A 19,121-nucleotide genomic window follows, 5' to 3' on the forward strand; every position below is an offset into this window, starting at 1 on the left:
TGGATAAAGCGTGGTTGTTTGTGCAATTAATTCGTCACCGCTATTCACTTTCACAATACTGATCTTTCGTGAGGATATCTTTATCAACGTTGTCCAGTGCCCCACACGCCCTCCACTTCGACCCATACCACACTGCCTATGACCCTTCGTCCATACATTCACTATTCAACATATGTGATATGCAGTAATAGACATGATTGGATAAAAATGTAAAAGATTTTAACTTTTACTGTAGAGTGTCCAATATTGTACGACTCACCTTACTGTTGAGCCCAAAATAATAGTGCCTCACATTCTTGGCCCTTTAAAGCTATTGGGCCGGGTTTACTGAAATGGCCTTGATCCAATTACTAAGAGAAGCGTGTTCTCTTGAAATGTGACTTCTGCCTCTTTGAAGATATAAGCTGGCCATATATCTGGTCATCTCCTCACTGTTGATCAATGACTTTTTGACTTACCTAATTAAAACGTTTGGACGCCTCATTCTTCCTTCCAGAGCGATCTATTCTGAGTGGATTCTAGGGTTTCTCTTTTTCTCTCAGACTATCAATATTTTCTGAGTGAAAATTTTTCTGTAAATTTGAGTGATTTTGTTACTGTGCTTGATGTATAATTTTGATATTGCTTAGTACGAATTAGTGGTGATGTTGTGATAGTTGTGTGTGAGGCGAGATCAAAAACAGTGAAGAAATTTTGTGTTTCTTCGTACATTTGTAACATTTTTGGGAAAGAAAGGTTTCAAGAGTCATATTTGACTTCTTATCTAACAGGTAGATCCTACTTTTCTGCTAACGGTCAAAAAATGAATTCTCAAAATTACTCCCAAACAAGCTCCAAATATTTTTTAGTGAAGTATTTTTCTATTTATGGTAAAAAAAAAAAATTGGCCCATTTTAAAAAATTCAAAAATTCAAATTTCACTAAATAGTTTACGACGGCTACATGGCTGCCTGACCTGCAAACAGGCAGCAGTGTAGCTATTTGCTTGAAGATGCAAAAGATAGTTACTGTATCTATAGAATCACTGTCCACTTGTAACACGAGCCATAAATGGCCAATCATGCGAGTCGTTGCTCGAAATTGAGACTTGACTGGAGCTTGGCCCGATGGCATGAACTGTGAGACTTTTTTCGAGCCAAATCACAGGCGGCTCGAGTCGACAAACCAAATTGACATAGCTAATTACAAGTTAAAAATTAAAAAGTAAACTATTGAAATGTATATGATTTTTTTCTTAGTTACTGTCGTGCGCAGCCTTGCTCCAGTATGAACGGTTATGGTCTTTGCAAAAATTAGAATCTTTCCAGAACTTTCTGGATAACCTTTCAAACTTTCTGCCCAAGCAAAAAACTTCCTTTTTAAGCCTTGCCTCATTTGCTCTTCTCTATTTCGTACTCTCCGCAGCAATTTGATCACATCAATGGCGTCTTACCTCGCTTTAAGAAGGCTTGTGTCATCTAGCCTCAGCTCGCCGTCGCTCCTCCTCTCTCCGGAAACGACGGTTCGTGTGGTAGCACAGCCGCTGTCCTCCCGACTCTTCAATACCGCCGCCCATGAGTACGACAGCGATGACTGCAATCCAGCTGTCGGACCCCGATCTTTCCACCGCCTTTGCTCTCCTTTCTCAGTTGGTCGTCTTCTCCCCCTCTTCTGGTCTTGAAGTTATCTAATCTAACTTCAGTTTAATCTTCTTGAAACGTGAAATCAGATTTTGCTTTACGTATCGCGTGTTTTGAATATCCCGACCTTGATTGATGATTTGATTTCTTTTTCGTTGTTAATAATCTCTCTGGTATTTGGGAAATGTCATAAGAAATTTGACCTGTTTGTGTAGCAAATATTAAATTTCAGATGTTTCGTGTACGATATTTGATTTTTCACGAAAAAAATTAAATAAAATTACAGGAATAGAATGTGCAGAATTTGTCTCGAGTACGTCTGTTGATAAACAGCTAGAACTATTTGTAAGTGAAAGCAAATTAGAGTGAAATTCTGAGTATGAATTGAAGGACTTTTTGTTAGCAGTTCATAGAATTTGATCTCGTAAATGTAAGCGCGAAATATTTTAACCATGAAATTCCTTTGCTGAAATGTATGATTTCATAATACAGAATACTGTAATATGTTAGAATATCAACGTGTTGATTCCCGATGTACCTTTTTTCATAATTTTTCGGGAATATTTACATCTTGGAATTTCGAAATGCAGAGGCAGTTGATCCATTATCATCAAGGAGCATAAGCCAAATCCTGAACACGATTGACCTATTTAAGTACTCTCCTCTTGCATCTGGCATTCCTCAAAACTGTGATATGCGGGAGACGGGCGATGGCCTCAGTCTAAGGATGGACATGCCAGGATTGGGCAAGAAAGATATCAAGGTCTCGGTGGAGCAGAATACTCTGATCATCAAAGGAGAGGGTGAGAAAGAATTCGAGGACGACAAGAGTGGTAGGACACACACTATCAGGATCGTTCTCCCTAAAAATCTGTACAAGACTAATGATATCAAGGCAGAGATGAAGAATGGGGTTCTGAAAGTGTTGATACCCAAAATTAAGGAAGAGGAGAGGAATGATGTTTTTCATGTGCAAGTTGAGTGATTTTGGGGGCTTTCTATGGTTGGTTTTTTGTTCATTGGAATAAATGTAGTGATTGTATAATATGAATCTCTCGTTTCTTTTGTCAATATAATGGTTGAGCCATTTTCAGTGCCCATGTATGTTTGATGTTTATTACCACTACTTCATTACATTATCTAATTTCGATTTTACGAATTACTTAGGTCGATGAACTAAATGACTGCTATTAACAAAGTGATGATTCCCTTCTCAAAATTTAAGTTCATTGCTCTCAATCTTGGATAAGAAACGAATGAAGTCAAAGGCTCATTGCTTGTAACGTCCATTTTATTCAGTCATACATAGTAAACAAGCACTTCGTGATTTTGTATGCACATAGCTCCCAAATCGATCAAGAATGATCGTACGAAACAAACTGCACAATTTCATAATATTCAACAAATGTTGAGCTGGGAAAAAAATCCAACAAGCTTGAGAGGTAATTGTTTTTTGCAGAAGTTGCTCCTATGAAGCAATAAGAGGGGCTTTTTACAATTTGAATAGGTATTATCTGGAAAGCAAAATTTGGTACATATATTCTGCCCCGTTTGATTTTCATTCTTTGGCCACAAAAATAAAAAATATGACCGTTATCTATCTTTTATGTGGGTCCCGTAATTACTATATATTTCATTATTATTCTTACAAAAATGGGAACCAAACGGGATCTCTGCATACTTCCTCTTTATATGATCGTCTTGATCTAAAGTTACAAATAATTTTGGAAAAGCAAACACACTGCAAATTAATTTTAAGTAATTGTGAAGGGAGAATCCAAAATTGTTAATGCTCCTCCTCGGGCTTCTTGGGTTTGCGGTATTTTTCTTCGACTTGTTTGGCCGAGTAAAGTGCCTCATTGAATAACTTTTTGATGTTGGGAACGTTGTAATTCTGAGCTATGTAAACTCCAAACACGGTGCCTGCAATGAATGAGAACTTATTCATTAATATACCCATCGCTTCTTCTAACGCTTTTTGATTCTTCTTCTTCTGCAAGACTTGAAGAGAAATATTTGAGATTTTGTATTGTTTTCAATTAATTGGTTACTGCGTATTTATGCATATATGATTCTTGTTCTGCACGAAAGAATGAAGATATGGGATTTTGTTGTTTTGTTATGGTTTGGAAGGATATAGAGCGTGTTTGGTTAAGCTTAAAAAAAGTAAATTATTGTACGGTTATATTTTAGTTAAACCAAACATGCTTTCGAAGACTTGGATATCAATTCACATAGGGGTGTTACCTGGCCCATGGGCCTTGAACTATGGTGCTCGTCTTTTACTCGAACGACTCAAAATTATAAAAAAATAATTATTTTGAATCATTGCAAGATTATATTTTAACTTATTTTACTTGGGTCAATGTACTTAAATTTAATTTTAATTAATTTACTGAAATTTAATTTCAGTTTTCACCACTTTGTCCTGGCTCTCTTTCAAATTGATAAAAAAAATAAAAAAAAATGTTTAATTGATAGTGATACTAGGACAAATATTTCATTTAATCGCTACATAACATGTCCGAATATCATCACATCACGTTGTAAAAGTTTTAAATTAAAAAATTACACATATTTTAACCTTCTTAATCTAAACATATTCTCGTAACCTTAACTTTACTAGTTTTTATGTTTATGGTGTCACATAGTAACAAATATCACTATACACTATGATTGCCACTAAGCAACTGTCGTCGATACAAGAGATATGTGACGTCACATGATGGATTGTAAAATCTTAAATTAAATTGAATTTTAGTGATGCAATCAAAACAAATTAAAGTTTACGTCATGTTCAAATTTTGTCACGTCTATTAAAAATATAATTTTTAGCTAAACCAAATAGGAGCTTAACGGTCTTTCAATTTTGGTTTTTGGTCACATTGTTTGATACTTAATTTTAGTTCGGTGAATAGTCAAACGTCATTTTTATTTGAACCTTACTACATGTACATCAAAGTCTACATAAGGGATTACATAATGCCCACATAGCATTCTATTAGTTGTCAGATTAAAATACAGTCTACTTTTTCATCCACATCATTTTCGATAACCGCTCATTTACCATTTTTTTTATGTACAATTAGCAAAATCCTTTTTATTTCCACATTATTTAACAACTTTTTTATATACACAATCGAAATAACCTGCTACTTATAATCTACAATTTATTATTATTATTATTATTTTCATAATTAGCTGTCTAGTTGAACGAGTGTGCAAATTCTAATTTTTATTAACACTCTTGGTTCGCTTTCGTTATTACGGTATGGTTGAAATCTCGCATTCAAATAGAAACTCCACACAACATATAACCCGTCCACGTTTATGGTATTTTAAATTAAAATTGTGTGGACGGTATAACAACCAAAATTAATAATAATTAAATTATTCAACTTAAGATCTCTAATAAGATTTAATTAGCAAAAGCTAAGATATGGAAATATGAGAAATTTTTGTTTCGAATAATATTACTTTTCTTTTTGTTTGTCAAATATGAAATATTTGTTAATTAATTATTTTTCATTTTGTAATTATGCTGATCGTGATAATTAATTATATTTTAGGCCCGTTTGAACCCTATTATTTCCTCATTAAAATAAAAAATATAATCGTCATCCATCACATCAAACCACTATATTTGACTTTTTATCTTTTGTGTGGGCCCTTAACAACTATATTTTTCATTCTATTTTTACAATAATATAGTTCAAACAGGGGCTTAGTTTCTAACGAAGCAAATAAAGGACAATGACATGGTCCCTTAAACATCGACAACTCTCAAAATAGACGCTAAACTTTAATGAGTATGCTGTTTAAGTTAAAAATGTGGAGAAAATTCAAATTATTGTTCTTAGAATCGATCCAAAATCATTGTTTTTTACTAAAAAATAAAAAAATCGAGAATTCAACAAAACTTATCAATTCACAATTAAAAACGGTCCGTACATCTTAAAAATATTATATACAAAAATTCTGTGTAATAATATCATGGGCCTGTTTGGGAGCTATTTTTCACCCAAAAAATTGATTTTTTTACCGTTATTTGACTATTTCAACCATTATATTTGACTTCTTCTCTCACAGGCGAACTCCACTTTTTCCTTAACGATAAAAAAATCAATTCTCAAAATCACTCGCAAACAGGCTCCATGTTGAATCGAAATTGATTTTTTACGAAAACTTCCGAATATATTTAGTATAATAGACGAAATTTCAATTTCATTGTATTAATTATTAATTAGATAAGTAATTTTCAATCAATTGTAGAATATAATTCATAGTACCAAACATGGTCATCATGTTACACTATTCTAAGAAAAAGATAACATTCCTAACGTTATAGTATTTAATTTGATAACCTTTTGATATTTTTATATTCGTCTATATATACACACTTGATCTTTTACCACTGTCCCGCAAAGATTCTGAAGAATGTGGAGGATCACAGCCTCATAGGTGCTATTTGTCGACGCCTTCACATCTTTATAAATTTGTAAGATTTCTGATATCGATTATTATGATTTGATAAGTATTCACATGTACTTGGATTAATTTATGCGTTAAAATTTCCACTTTTTCATTTGATGCAATTAATTGATTTGTACTTATGGATTTCTATTTTCTTCATCGATTAATTCTGTATTAATTCGGGTTTTGGCTGATGCTTTGACTTTTCTCAATTCAAACTCTCCATGCCAATTATTCAATTTCTGCTGTCCTGATTTTCTTTCAGTTTTTCGTTTTACATACTTAGAATTTTCCAATTTAGTATCTGCTTCATCATTGCGTGGAAAGTGTTTTTCTTTTCCTGGAAGATATATTTCATAGACTAGTGGTGTTCATTTTCATAGAAACTCTAGTTATTAATCTTATGAATGCTCTTATATTTAAATTTTTTTAACTGTCAAAACCAGGTTTGTTTACAATCAACTATGATTTGACTTTTACAATTACTGCTTACGACTTGTACATATGAAATTCTGGGAATACCAGTGCTTCACTGCTTTGAGTTAAGGAATTTATAATCGGCAGAACAAAAACAAGATGTCTGTATCTTTAATTATCTGTATGCTTATAGTTTAGATGCCCATCTCATAATTAGAGGTCTGATTAAAAACACAGCTGTTTATTGAACTTTAAGCAAAATGTCACTTGGACGACCGAACTTACCCTCTGTTTGGGATTCATTTTTATCTCCTTAAATTCTACTTTATGAAAAGTAAAATTTTAGGAACAAAAAATGAAAACCCAAGAAGCTTAGTTCATAATTTTGCGTGACTTCCTCTACCACGGTAATTTGCACCAATGATAAACTTGGCGCTGTTGATAGAAACGCTGGTCTAGACATAAATCAGTTAGTGATGCTAGCATGTAAAAAGTGTGTAATCAAGGAGAGAGAGAGGAGGAACTAGTTTTGCTGACTGAAAGTAAATAGCTGGAGAAGAAACAAGTGTTACTGTCTTGCTGAATTCAGTTTCTTGTTTTGATGTCCTATCTATCCTTTACTGTTTTTCCTTAATTGCTGTAAAAAGAGCAACAATTTTTCTCTTCTTTCAGTTCTAATAGTGTATTATCTTAATTGTAGTGCAGTTTCTTGTTTTCAGCCAAGAAGATTCCCTCAATAATGTGAGAGGATTTCTTCTTGGGAGTTAAGTCAAGTCTGTGACTCTCCATACATTTATATTCCAGGATCAGTTTTGCGGGCAAAGGGACATGCTAATTTGGTTCTCATGATAACATTGGATATTGATCGTGGTGAAAGAACTGCATTTGTTTCCCATGGGTGTGAACTTTCTGTCGATTTCGGTGGTCTGTACCTTTGTGAGCTTCATTGGCCTCCAGTGTTGGATGGGAAAGTCACTAGAGAAATATCGAATTGATGGGTTGATTTTTGAGGATTTTATTAATTCAGGGAATGCAATACTGGTCTTGGATCTGCTTTTGGGTTCATACATCACACTTGCACTGGTGGCCAGCTTTGCACTTAATGTAGTTATCACGGTAATTTTATGTCTGAAGGTGAGTGTTTCTTACATATTCTGGTTGCATTTTAAACATATTTTGGTTAAATTCTTTTTTCTTATTATCAATTTCCATGATTGGCATGAAAGTGTATAGTTCTGATTTAGCAACTAACCTAACTGCACGATGGGGTTGTTTCAGTTTTATGCTTGTTTTCTACATAAACTCTTCACTTTAAAATCACACATTAACTTTGTGTTACCTAGCAATTTTTGAAGAATGCTAAGTTGAGAGATGCATGATTTTTTATCTTCTTGTGATTGAGTTGACATCGATTGGTTTCTCGTACATGAAGCCTAAAACATTTTCTTGTGTGGCTTTACAAATGGAAAGCATTTTGTTTGTATTTGTGGTTTCAGTTCCTTATTATTCTGACATTCTTCAAATAAAAATAGAAAGTTGGGAATAAAACATTTCATCAGCTGCTATATTTATTTTCAGTCGTCAAAAAAGTGATCAAGTGAATGGCTAGACTTTTCACCTGTCTGAAGAACTTGGGATTGAAATTGGAGAATAAATTTCTTTTAGATGAAGTTAGGTACTCTGAAAAAGAAGTCTTTCGTGCTCCTTTATCTAAGACTAGCTATTTTTAGTGTTGAGGAAGAGTGAAGCTTGAAATAGTTATAACAAGAGGAAGTTAAAAAGGAAAATAAATAAATAAATAATAATAATCCTCAACAACCTTTTGCAGGCACTATGTTCTCTCATTTTGGAGGTTCCTTCTTCGCATTAAACTAATCGGTGGACAAACACGAGCTTTACTGCTTGTCTTTTGCGCGTGCTTTGTTTTTCTTATCTTCAATTAGTAGCTTCTTTGGTATCATGCTGTTAATGTCACGTCTAAATATAGGCATCTCTCTGGCGTGTCGATTTGGGCATGTCAACACACCATCGAGTATGTTGAAAATGATGGATTAATTACCGCCTACCTAACTAGGGACTTGCATAAGAGAATAGGTTACATGACTTCTAATTTTTTGTAACATATAGCATGAATTAGTAGGATAATTCAATTATTGCGTGTAGGATTTTAAGTTTCCTAGCTTCTTTACCGCATTCATGGTTAAAGATCTGCATTATTAGGACTATTTGGCATATTATATGCCTTCGTTTAGATAGCATTTGATATATAGTTTATAAATTCGGTTAAAGTCAAACTTAAATTTCAACTACGCATTCATAACTACTGCTATCCACACATTTCGTGTGACCCACCACTATTCCTCTTTATAAACCATTTATAAATTTGCCACACGGAGGCGTAGTAATAGCATAATCGGGCCTGATCGACAATATAGAGTGCCAGGCTGCCAGCTGATATGAAACGGATCTGGGTGCTGCACTTAAGTTCACTGTCAGTTTGTATTGACTTTCAAGCAGTATTATGTTTTATAGGAAGATGTAAGGCTTGTACAGTGATGACGTTTTCATAGGCAATATGTTCTTCTTTATGCAGAATATCTTCTTTTCAGAGTTGAACCCTTCTGAAATTCGGAAGCTAGTCGAACACTTCCTTAATTATGTTATCTACAAGGTAAGGTCTTTGGTTAGCGACATGATGAATTTTTATTAACAAATCTCTCTCTGTGCTTTTTCCTTTTTTTTAAATTCATTTTGGTTACTCATGTTTTTACTTAACAGTGAAGATTGAATATGAACCTCATTTATTTTAACATCTATATGCATTAGATCTTGTTTTGCTTTGCTAGTTGCGAATTAATTTGCCTTGATGGAGAAATTTTATGTTATTAAAATGGTCTTAGAATTGTCATTGTTAATAATCTTATTTCATGGGACTTATTGAGCAACCATTGTTCTAATGTTAGAATGGTGATGATCTGCAATGTTTATTAAGAGGACATTGCCTGGTCAGTTGAAAAAAATTGCTTACAATTTATAAATTTTAAATCTTTGTTAGACATAGTAGGGATTTAAATTTTTAGATTTTGCCTAATCTGTTAACTGTACTTTATGGGGTAGCTATTAGATGTATTTGTGGCTATACTTTTCCTTACAATTTTCTCTTTTTATTACAGCAGTCGCTGTCAGTGTTCTATTTGGAACTTATTTAAGGCTCGACCTCCTTTGGACTATTGTTAGCGGTGTGTTGACATATCTAAAAAATTGCATTATGCCCAGTCCTTTTGAGGAAATATTAAGGCGCTCATGATTTTTAATAAAAATTTCGACAGGTTGACTTTTATTTTGTTGTAGTTTTTAGATAGTTTCTTAAATAAAGCATTACCCGTTGGCAATCTGCAAATTGATGAATATGCTAGAAGTAGATGTGCTGCTTGAGCTATTTGATTAGATATGCTTATAGAAGTTTAATTTATTTGTTTGGCAGTGGTTTGATACCTTGATTATAGGACTTTTATCTGTATCTAGATGGTGTAGTATTTCGTGTAATCAAGTTTCATTTGCTGGAAAGACAGCAAGTTCCCATGGTTAACGGTTTTAGAGTTATCTTAAAATAGGGATGGAAATTACACCTGTGCTGCTTATAGAGTGAAACATATACTTGTGTAAGCGTCCTATGGAAACATTTCTCCAGAACATATTTCTCTGTATATTGATGAGTGCTTCAACAGGGAACCTTTCTTCCACTAGTAGTCTTGCCAACCATATCTCAAGCAGGTCTATGGTCAACTTGGTTGGCTGTGCTCTGTTTTTTAAAGGTATTCATCAATATATGCTTTCAAGCAGTAGATATCCTACAGAAGCACATGACACCTTAATTAATAAATTTACTTATCATGCAGATGTTCCAAGCTTTAGCCAGGGAGCGACTTGCACGTTTAAACACTTCTCCTTCTGCAACTCCATGGATATACTTTCGAGTATATTCTGCATTGTTGCTTGTTTTCTTTGTCGATTTGCTCTGGTATTTTCTGCTGCCCTTCTTTTGCATGCACATCTAGAAATTTCTGTTATTGCTTTCACAACGTGTGGACTTGTCTTTTTTGAACCTTTTCTCTTAAATAGAACATCAAATGTGTTTGAAATGTCACATTGACTGCTTCTCAAGCTAGGCCTGGGATTTATAATTTTTTCTTAACAATTGCAACACAAAATATTATGTATGAACCTTGGCATGTGTGTTGCACCCACTTGACGCCTTTTGATTTGTTTATATATATATATATATCATTTTCCGGAGGATCCTTTCAAGACTTGTTTGGTCATCTCACTATGGACCTCTCTAACAAGCCTGTTCAATATTAATATCTGGAAGCCTTTTCGTAAAGCTCATATTGCCAACAACGATCCAAGTCTGTCTGTATGTTGGCCATCAAAGTCCATGTATTCAGCGAGTTTATGACACTTGCCACCCTGTTTCCTTGGGTGTATTGCACTTGCATTCAGGCTATATTCTTACAATAATTTAGACATGATTCTTCTGTCTCATTTATGATAATTCTTCCTTCCACTCCATTGTATGTCAAACCCAATAGTGACTATATGTTCTAGATGAATTCTACTCGAGAGGATGTGTCAATATTTTCAGACTGAAGGTTGCTTTTATGGTGAGATGGTTCTGTGGAACCGTTCTTATACAGCCATGCATGAAAGAGAACCAGGAAAATATGCAAAAATGGTATTGTACATCAATCAGTAATCTCAAGCACACTTGTTTCGTATGTAAGACGCCCTGCAGATTATTTTACCATTTTGAACAATGGGATGAAGTTATTGAGTTATAAAATTGTTTTATCCCAATATCAAGGTTTACCATCATACAATATTAATCAACATTTTCTAATATTTATGGAACTCTTTATTGCTAAATGCTATTCTCGTTAGAAATTTCTGACATTATCTTTTACCTGTTATTGTAGGATAAGTGTATGCATGACGACATATGGAACAATAAGTTCATCAATGTTTTTCTTGTTGTTTATTGAGCCTTCAAGCATTGCTTTTGAGACCCTACAGGTAATGTTGAATTATCTATGACCCATCAATCATGTTTATGGAATTTCCATATGGAGATCAAAGTTTCCAGCAGATGGTTGACAGACTGTTATCTGTAGGCCATTATGGTTCATGGATTTCAGTTGCTTGAGATATTTCTTCATCATTCTTCGGGAGACAGTGCAAAATGCCGATTTTCAAAACTCGTCGATATATCCCCTACAGGTGCTTTTGAAAATTCTGCTTTCATGTGCTATTTCTATTTTAAGTGTGCTTGTTTTACCTTGATTGGGTATTCATGCTTCATGATTCTATTATGAGCTCTGTAAAGAAGATTTTTGGTACTTGGGTTCCATAATATGTTTAATGATGATTTTCTTCGTTCAGTTTGTTGCTTCTTTGCCCTAAAAAAAAATCCTTTTTTCCTGTAATGCATGATGCTGTATGTCTGATAGATTGTCAAAGTATCCCTCCCTTAGTAGAAATTTAGGCTGATTCAATTGAGAAAGCCTGTTAGCCATCGATGTGTGTATGAAAGAAATGCCAAAATAATTCCTTTATTGGTTGAGCATACTTTTAGACATTGTCACAGTTGTCTGATCTTTTCTCCATTTATGAGGTGCTTTACTTTTACTAGAAATTTGACAGATATTCCATTCTAAGTCTCCACATATCAATATTTGGTTGTTATGCAAACTGTGAGGATTTTTTGGTCTTTTTTTCCTTTAAAAGAAAATTATATCATCCATTGACCCGCCCCGCCCAGCCCTGTGTACTCTACTGGATCCGAAACGTAATGTGCATCAATGATAAATACCAACTAAAAGTTGGACCTACCATCAATGCTACTACAACTACAATGTGCAACTTTTTATAAATTATTTTTAATAGAATTTCGACATCATCTCCCCTGTAAATGGGACTAACCAACCTGTAATTCACTATGCACAAATCCCAATATATAACACAATACAATAGAGATAAGCCGAAATCTCAATTTATACTATGAAAATAACATGAAATGTACATTTGGATGCAAAATACATAGTGAGCCCCATAACTATCTACAAGTGATGCAAAATCACATCCGAAAATAAACATGTGTCCCAAAATACTGACTACATACTCTATGAAATGAGTCATACAACAAACTTTGTCTTGTGGCTATGACTGCAAAAGCAAAGGCTCAACTTCTAAAGATTTCCAGAAACTTAATTGTTATCTGATAAGAAAAATCATGGAAAAATATATGAGTTGATAACTCGGTGAATGGAGAAATTCAAAAATAAATATACTTTTTCATTTATACATTTTTATCGAAACTCAAGTATACACTAATTGACAGTTCACAATCAGCATATAATGATAGTAATCAAGATGTGAGACATCCGCATAATGCTGAAATATATAATCTTATAGTCATAATATAATCCTCAACGCAAATTTATAATATCTCATCACACCACATGTAATTCACAAAAAAGTTACCATCTGACTAAAATTTGTAATCTGCCCCTGAGCTAAGAACTTTCACCACGCACCTTTGGCTCCCCTTCATGAACAAAAGTGGGTATGTGGACCTCTTTTAATTAATTCTAGAACATGACCAATGCTTCTCTGTAAACTATATGTTCACGGTCAAGACCAATGTCCGATCAAAACCCCTCCGTGTAGGATAGAACATGACCAAGGTCTCTCTGAGAACTAAAAGAAGTATATAATCACGGATACTTTTCTGGTCGATCTCAATATCACATGTCACATTCCAATCCATAAGTAATCCAAATACAACCTTTACGATTCCAAATATATTATAACGAAAGAACCTTTCATAATAATCTCGTAATTGTACAAGAAACTCACATATTGAACACAATGTAATAGTATAATTAACGTATCAATATTTGAAAATATATAAGTTTTTCCACTCATAGAACGATGTACACAAGATCAACTCGGTTGGTAAGCTGTCTGATATCCGTATCGCGGTCTGAAATATAATTTTTAAATTAACAATTAACTATTTTTAAGAAATTCTGATAATTACATAAACGATACAAAAACTTAATCTTTTCACGTTTAAACTATTTCTAAAGTACCTTTAATCACTTAAGCTAAATTTTCTTTCATTTAACTTAATTACATAGCTCATTATACTTAATTCAGTGATTTCCTTCGATAAAATTGAATTTAAACTAACAATTTGACAACCCTAAAATTAAACATAAATTTTTTTACTTATCTTTTGAAACTAAAGAACTCAAGCTTAATAGCATAAACCGCTTATGTTTAAACCACGTTGTCGAAGTTACCTTTTTTTTTTTCTTTCCTCTTTTCTCCCTGCTCTCATTTCTCTCTCTTGCTGTGTATTATGTGTGTTTGTGTATGAAAAATGGATTTGGATTTGTACCACAATTGGATTGATGTAAATCAATCCACCGCCCGCCATTTTTTTGCATGACATCTTTGACTTCTCTCTCTCTCTCTCTCTCTCTCTCTCTCTCTCTCTCTCTCTCTCTTTTTATTAATTAAGGTATTACATTCATATTGTCCTTGTGTTGTTTAAGGCCCATAATTCTGAATTCATAGTGATATCCGAACTAGTAGATTTTCTGATCTGTTACTATTATATTTTTGAAAAAACGTTGCGACTGTAGGTTCATTGTGGGAATGGAAAGGCATTCTTATTCGAAATCTGGGGTTTTTCCTTGATGTGATGACTTTGTTGATGGCTGTAGCCCATTATTTGTACATTTGGTGGCTTCACGGCATGGCATTTCGTCTTGTGGATGCAGTCCTTTTCCTGAATATCCGTGTAAAAGTTCTCTGCTTTGTACTGCAATTCTGATTATATGTATCCTTCTTATTGTTGTTGCTGTTATTGTCACTTATGTAGCAGCTGCCCCTTTGGCATCTTTCTGTTCTTTAACCTGTTCTTATGTTCTGTCTGTTTTATGTATAGGCTCTCTTTACTGCAATTGTGAAACGGGTGAAAGGTTTCATAAAACTGAGGATAGCTTTGGGAACCCTTCATGGGGCACTTCCTGATGCAACAAGCGAAGAGCTTCGTGCATATGATGATGAATGTGCCATTTGCAGGGTGAATTCCTTTCTATCTTCCTCCTCATCTCGTTTAGTTTTTTCAATCTCCAAGCATGATACCTTCCCTGGGAATGTCAGGAACCAATGGCTAAGGCTAAGAAGCTGTCCTGCAATCATCTTTTCCATCTTGCATGTTTGAAATCCTGGTATGACCTCCATAACAGATCGAAAAGCATGTTTACTCTTACCTGAAATTATGGGAAGTGAAATCAGATGCTACATGACATATCAATACCAGGTTGGACCAAAGTTTAAATGAGAACCACTCGTGCCCCACTTGTCGTAAGCCATTTTTTGTGTCCAGCCCAGAGAACAGGGTAACCCCTCATGCACCAGAATTTTCAACGGATGAGCTGCTTGCTCGTCAAATGAGTGCTGGACTTGATAGACCAAATCTTCTTGGTCGTGGCTTGCACTCTGGAGTCTCTCCAAATCCAGCGCAGAATGCAGAAAATGGTGATTGGAGGTTGAGATACTTTTTAATGCTTTGTTATGCTACTTTCATTGTGCCATGTCTAGAAAATTCATAGGTGGGAGAAAGTAGCAATAACCTATGATGCTCGGACTCGGGTATCGGGAATGGGTACGTTTATAAGTGTCGGATCTTTCATTTTTTTTAAATGTAGGACACGGGGATATGGTTAAAAAGAGTCCAAATTTCGGACATTGGTACTTGGGTACGTCTTTCAAGTTTCAATTTTTTTATTATCCCAAGATGTCATTTTGACTAAACCAAAATCAATTGTTCAAAAAAAAAAAAAAAAAAAAAGAAAAGGAGTTAAGACGAATAAAATAGAATTTTGGGATTTAATTTTCAATTATGGAAATTTATTCACTAAATGTTATATAAAATAGAAAATGAGGGACTTGATTGTAATTTGAACTTAGTTGAGCACTATATAGAACTCATTTTCATATATGCTGACAAAACCTTAAATCACCAATACAGAGAGTGAAAGAAGGAAAAAAGAAGAGAAGGGAAAGAAAAAAGGAAGAAGAAGGGAAACCTAGAGCTGTCGCCCTTCTCCATCCTCTCGAGGGTGGCGCTAGGTTTATAGAGTGCAAAAAGGGGAAAGAAAAAAAGAAAGAAGAAGCGAAAAAGGCAAAGTGTCCGATTGTAATTTTGAGGATCCGACACATATTTTGTATCCACACCCATGCCATGTCGTGTCGTATCCAACACGGTACTCCTACCATATCAAAGAGTTCGAGCATCAGAGGCAATAACATTTATCTCATAACATGATGTGGCAATAATGAGACCTCTCCTAACAATTAACATTTTATCTGGCTTGTCTCATATGAATACTGCCCTAGTTCTGGTCTTGTGTTATAGCTTATTGATAGTCGTGTAATGCTCTAATTTAGTAGGTATAGCAAAGTTTAGTCTTTTTATGAAATGTTTTTTGTTGTTTATTTTGTCAAATCTGATTAGCTCCCAAAGCGAATATGGTTAATAGTTCATATTCTAATTCATAAAAGATAACACTTGTTGGTTCTTGTTGCATTTGGGATGAAAACCAAGTACCGTCTATACATCTCTCTTCTGTGTTCCTCTATATGTTGTATCTTACATCGCTATTCGCTATTCCTTCCCACGGACAAATTTTTTTATTTTTTATTTTTTATTATTATTTTTTTTTTCCAAACAGGAGAACAGGAGATTCCAGTTGGATGGATTCAGATAGAGCCGGCCCAACTGGATTGAGTCGAGTTCAAATGGTGATGAGGCAATTTGCAGCCACCCAGACTTCCCTTGAAGACGTTTCATGGAGTCTGTTCCCTACGAATCCCTCTCAGGTGGGTACATCCAGGTCTGCTACCTCTCCTGGTTCTGTCATCTACCCAAGAAGTTCTGGTGGTTTGCATGTTAGGCCAACATCAGAATCTTCAAACGACAACTTAGCAAATATACTTGCCATGGCTGAAACAGTTCGGGAAGTACTACCCTACATCCCTGATGACATAATCTTTCAGGTATACTTCCATTTCAACGTTTATCATTTCTTGTAACCACTTCAATTAAGCTGTTCATCATTTGGATCAAAACATCTGTTATCATCATGATCAAAACTGTTTAATGAAGGAGAATTGATGAAAACCTCAAATTCTGAAAGGGAACGAACAGCGATAGTTGAACTGAACATGCATGTCAAAATCTGTTATGGACTTATATATTGATCTAATTGATTAGATTTGCATTGTTTTGAATGAAAAATGCTTTGATTTCTTATTCTTTTTCTACTTGTTTCTAAATCCAGACTTAATGTAATCTGCAGGATTTGCAGCGAACAAATTCTATGATAGTCACTCTGAATAATCTTTTGCAAATGCGATATTAGGTGCACATTTTTTCTTTTACATTTTCCCTTTCAAGGCAAGGCCGTAACAGTTGTACGCATATGAAAGCTTATTCTCCAACAGTCCAAAATTTCATAAGCTTCATTTCTGTATGTAGAAGCTGGTTATATATCATATGTTGCCATTTCAAAAAATATTTGTTCTGTGCTCAAAAATTAACATGCTTCTTATCACTTCGACACAAGGGTTTTTCAAATTTTACTAAAAACTCTTTAGTTTCGAGGTGATCAAGAAACACTGAAACAGGGAATTAAAAAACCTGCCTGAAATCTTGAAATCAAACAAACAAGAAGTTGAGGTACAGCCAAGCTTCATGTATAGAAATTTTTTGTACAGAACCATTACAGAATACACATATGGCAGGGTAGGTGGGTTATTTTTTGCAATATTTTAATTCACCACCTTGTGACACATCTGTAAAGTTTCTGTAAAAAAATTTCTGTACAACCAGCTTTTTTGAGTGGAGGTATTATCTGGGAAAACCCGAGCCAAATTCTAAGTTTCGTGATTTACTAATTCTAGTTTTACTTAAAAGAGGAACAAATTTTCATTCATTGATCAATTTGAGGTAATTTTTGTGCTTGAACTCTCAAACTTCTGTTTTGTTGGCCTCTAGTGTTTTAAAACTCCAGTACAATTAATACATTTCTTAGTTTTTTTATTTTTACCTTGACGTGTGAATCTAATTATACCCTTGTTTGGGTAACCATTAAACTCAAAATACATTTTTTTGAAATTTATATTTAATTATACATTTTTTAATAAAATAATATTACATGTAAAGCGAAAGCACTGCTTTACTTTTGAATCACATATTTTCTAAAAAATTACTATTTCAAAATATATTTTTTTCCAAAATTTCATTAAAATTGAGTCCAAACAACGTTTAAGTATTGAACGTAGTGTAATTTTTTACTAATTGCTCGAGTTTAGATTCAGGATGACGCAACTTCGTTGAAATTCAAAACATATTGAGACAAATTACTAATTTTTTAAGTTATAGTCCTCTTTTTTTATGATTTTAAACTAATATTATTAAAAAAGGTGAAAGTAATTCGGGAAAAACTAAAATATATCTGCAACAATTTTATTTCTCATAGTCAAATGAACCTTTATAGTTGGAATTACTTTAACTAAAGTATTGAAAAATATTAATTTTAAACAAAATATTACCATTGCAATTCAAATAAATAAATAATTATACTATTAATATAAAAAATTGACAGATCAATTGAATATGTAAACCCTAAAATGGTGCTATATATGGGAACATTTTGTGACGAAAGGAACGGGTGAATTATTTATCAAATGGTAGTGATAGAACTGTGCATCTTGGAAGAGTTGAGAGGAGCCATTCCTTTTTGATGAATGGAATTGTTGACGTTGAAATTACGATCAGCAAATTCATTTCAACTAACCAAGATTTCCTCCTTCTAAGCTCACACCGAAAGAAATTTATCTTTTTTTTACAAAATTTCCATTGACAAATTGAGATTTATAGGCGGAGTTCACTTTTTCCAACAAATATGGCATTTCGTAGGACTATGATTTACTTCAAAACTTTCAATAATAATTAACTTTTATCTTTCTAATTGTTTTTTCACTTCAAATATACATTTCATAAGGACTAAAATTAAAAATAAAAATTGAAAAAAAAATTCCACTTACCAGCCGACAAATAGGTCAAAAGCTTTGTCGGCGAAAGATAAACCTTGCCCATCAAAATTTTTGTCTAGAAATTAACTTTTATCTTCCTCATTATCTTTTCACTTCAAATATACATTTTATAAGGACTAAATTTAAAAAAAAAAATTGAAGAATTTTCCCTCTCATTATTAGCCTACAGATAGGTCAAAAGTTTTGCCAACAAAAAATATATCTTGCCCATTAAATTTTTTGTGGGGAAAAGTACAAATTTTTGTAAGCACGAGTCTTCCCATTATTGAAAATTTTGAAATAAATCATAGCCCTGCGAAACATCATATTTGTGGGGAAAAGTGAACTTTGCCTTCAAATTTTAATTTGTCAATGAAAATTTTGTAGGAAAAAAGATAAATTTCTTGTAGTGATTATAGTACCAAATGCACTTTTAGGAGC

General features: G+C 33.7%; 3 protein-coding genes across 6 annotated transcripts; 2 read left to right on the top strand and 1 right to left on the bottom strand.

Annotated features, from left to right (window-relative positions):
* The first annotated feature begins 1,378 nt into the window (after positions 1 to 1,378).
* On the top strand, positions 1,379 to 2,723 carry LOC111391235 (heat shock 22 kDa protein, mitochondrial-like). Its single transcript, XM_023016437.1, has 2 exons — positions 1,379 to 1,631; positions 2,210 to 2,723. Exons 1-2 carry the CDS (start codon positions 1,421 to 1,423, stop codon positions 2,602 to 2,604), a joined length of 606 nt encoding a protein of 201 aa, XP_022872205.1. The 5' UTR covers positions 1,379 to 1,420; the 3' UTR covers positions 2,605 to 2,723.
* A 321-nt stretch (positions 2,724 to 3,044) lies between these two features.
* On the bottom strand, positions 3,045 to 3,632 carry LOC111403136. The gene has a single exon (XM_023031889.1). The coding sequence runs from the start codon at positions 3,577 to 3,579 to the stop codon at positions 3,406 to 3,408; it is 174 nt and encodes a 57-aa protein (XP_022887657.1). The 5' UTR covers positions 3,580 to 3,632; the 3' UTR covers positions 3,045 to 3,405.
* Positions 3,633 to 5,977: 2,345 nt separating this feature from the next.
* On the top strand, positions 5,978 to 17,160 carry LOC111391311 (E3 ubiquitin protein ligase RIN2-like). Of its 4 annotated transcripts, none has more exons than XM_023016540.1 (13): positions 5,979 to 6,117; positions 7,210 to 7,643; positions 9,103 to 9,180; positions 10,238 to 10,324; positions 10,409 to 10,530; positions 11,486 to 11,582; positions 11,681 to 11,786; positions 14,219 to 14,376; positions 14,524 to 14,661; positions 14,742 to 14,809; positions 14,902 to 15,129; positions 16,316 to 16,640; positions 16,943 to 17,160. In XM_023016540.1, exons 2-13 carry the CDS (start codon positions 7,404 to 7,406, stop codon positions 17,003 to 17,005), a joined length of 1,710 nt encoding a protein of 569 aa, XP_022872308.1. In that variant the 5' UTR covers positions 5,979 to 6,117; positions 7,210 to 7,403; the 3' UTR covers positions 17,006 to 17,160. The 4 variants fall into 4 exon arrangements, with proteins under 4 accessions (XP_022872497.1, XP_022872308.1, XP_022872432.1 ...); XM_023016664.1 differs by having other exon boundaries at positions 5,986 to 6,117; positions 7,215 to 7,643; XM_023016604.1 differs by having other exon boundaries at positions 5,996 to 6,117; positions 7,314 to 7,643.
* The last annotated feature ends 1,961 nt before the right edge of the window (positions 17,161 to 19,121 follow it).

This window comes from Olea europaea, chromosome 1 (genome assembly GCF_002742605.1).
Source record: "Olea europaea var. sylvestris chromosome 1, O_europaea_v1, whole genome shotgun sequence".
Taxonomy (NCBI): Eukaryota; Viridiplantae; Streptophyta; class Magnoliopsida; order Lamiales; family Oleaceae; genus Olea; species Olea europaea.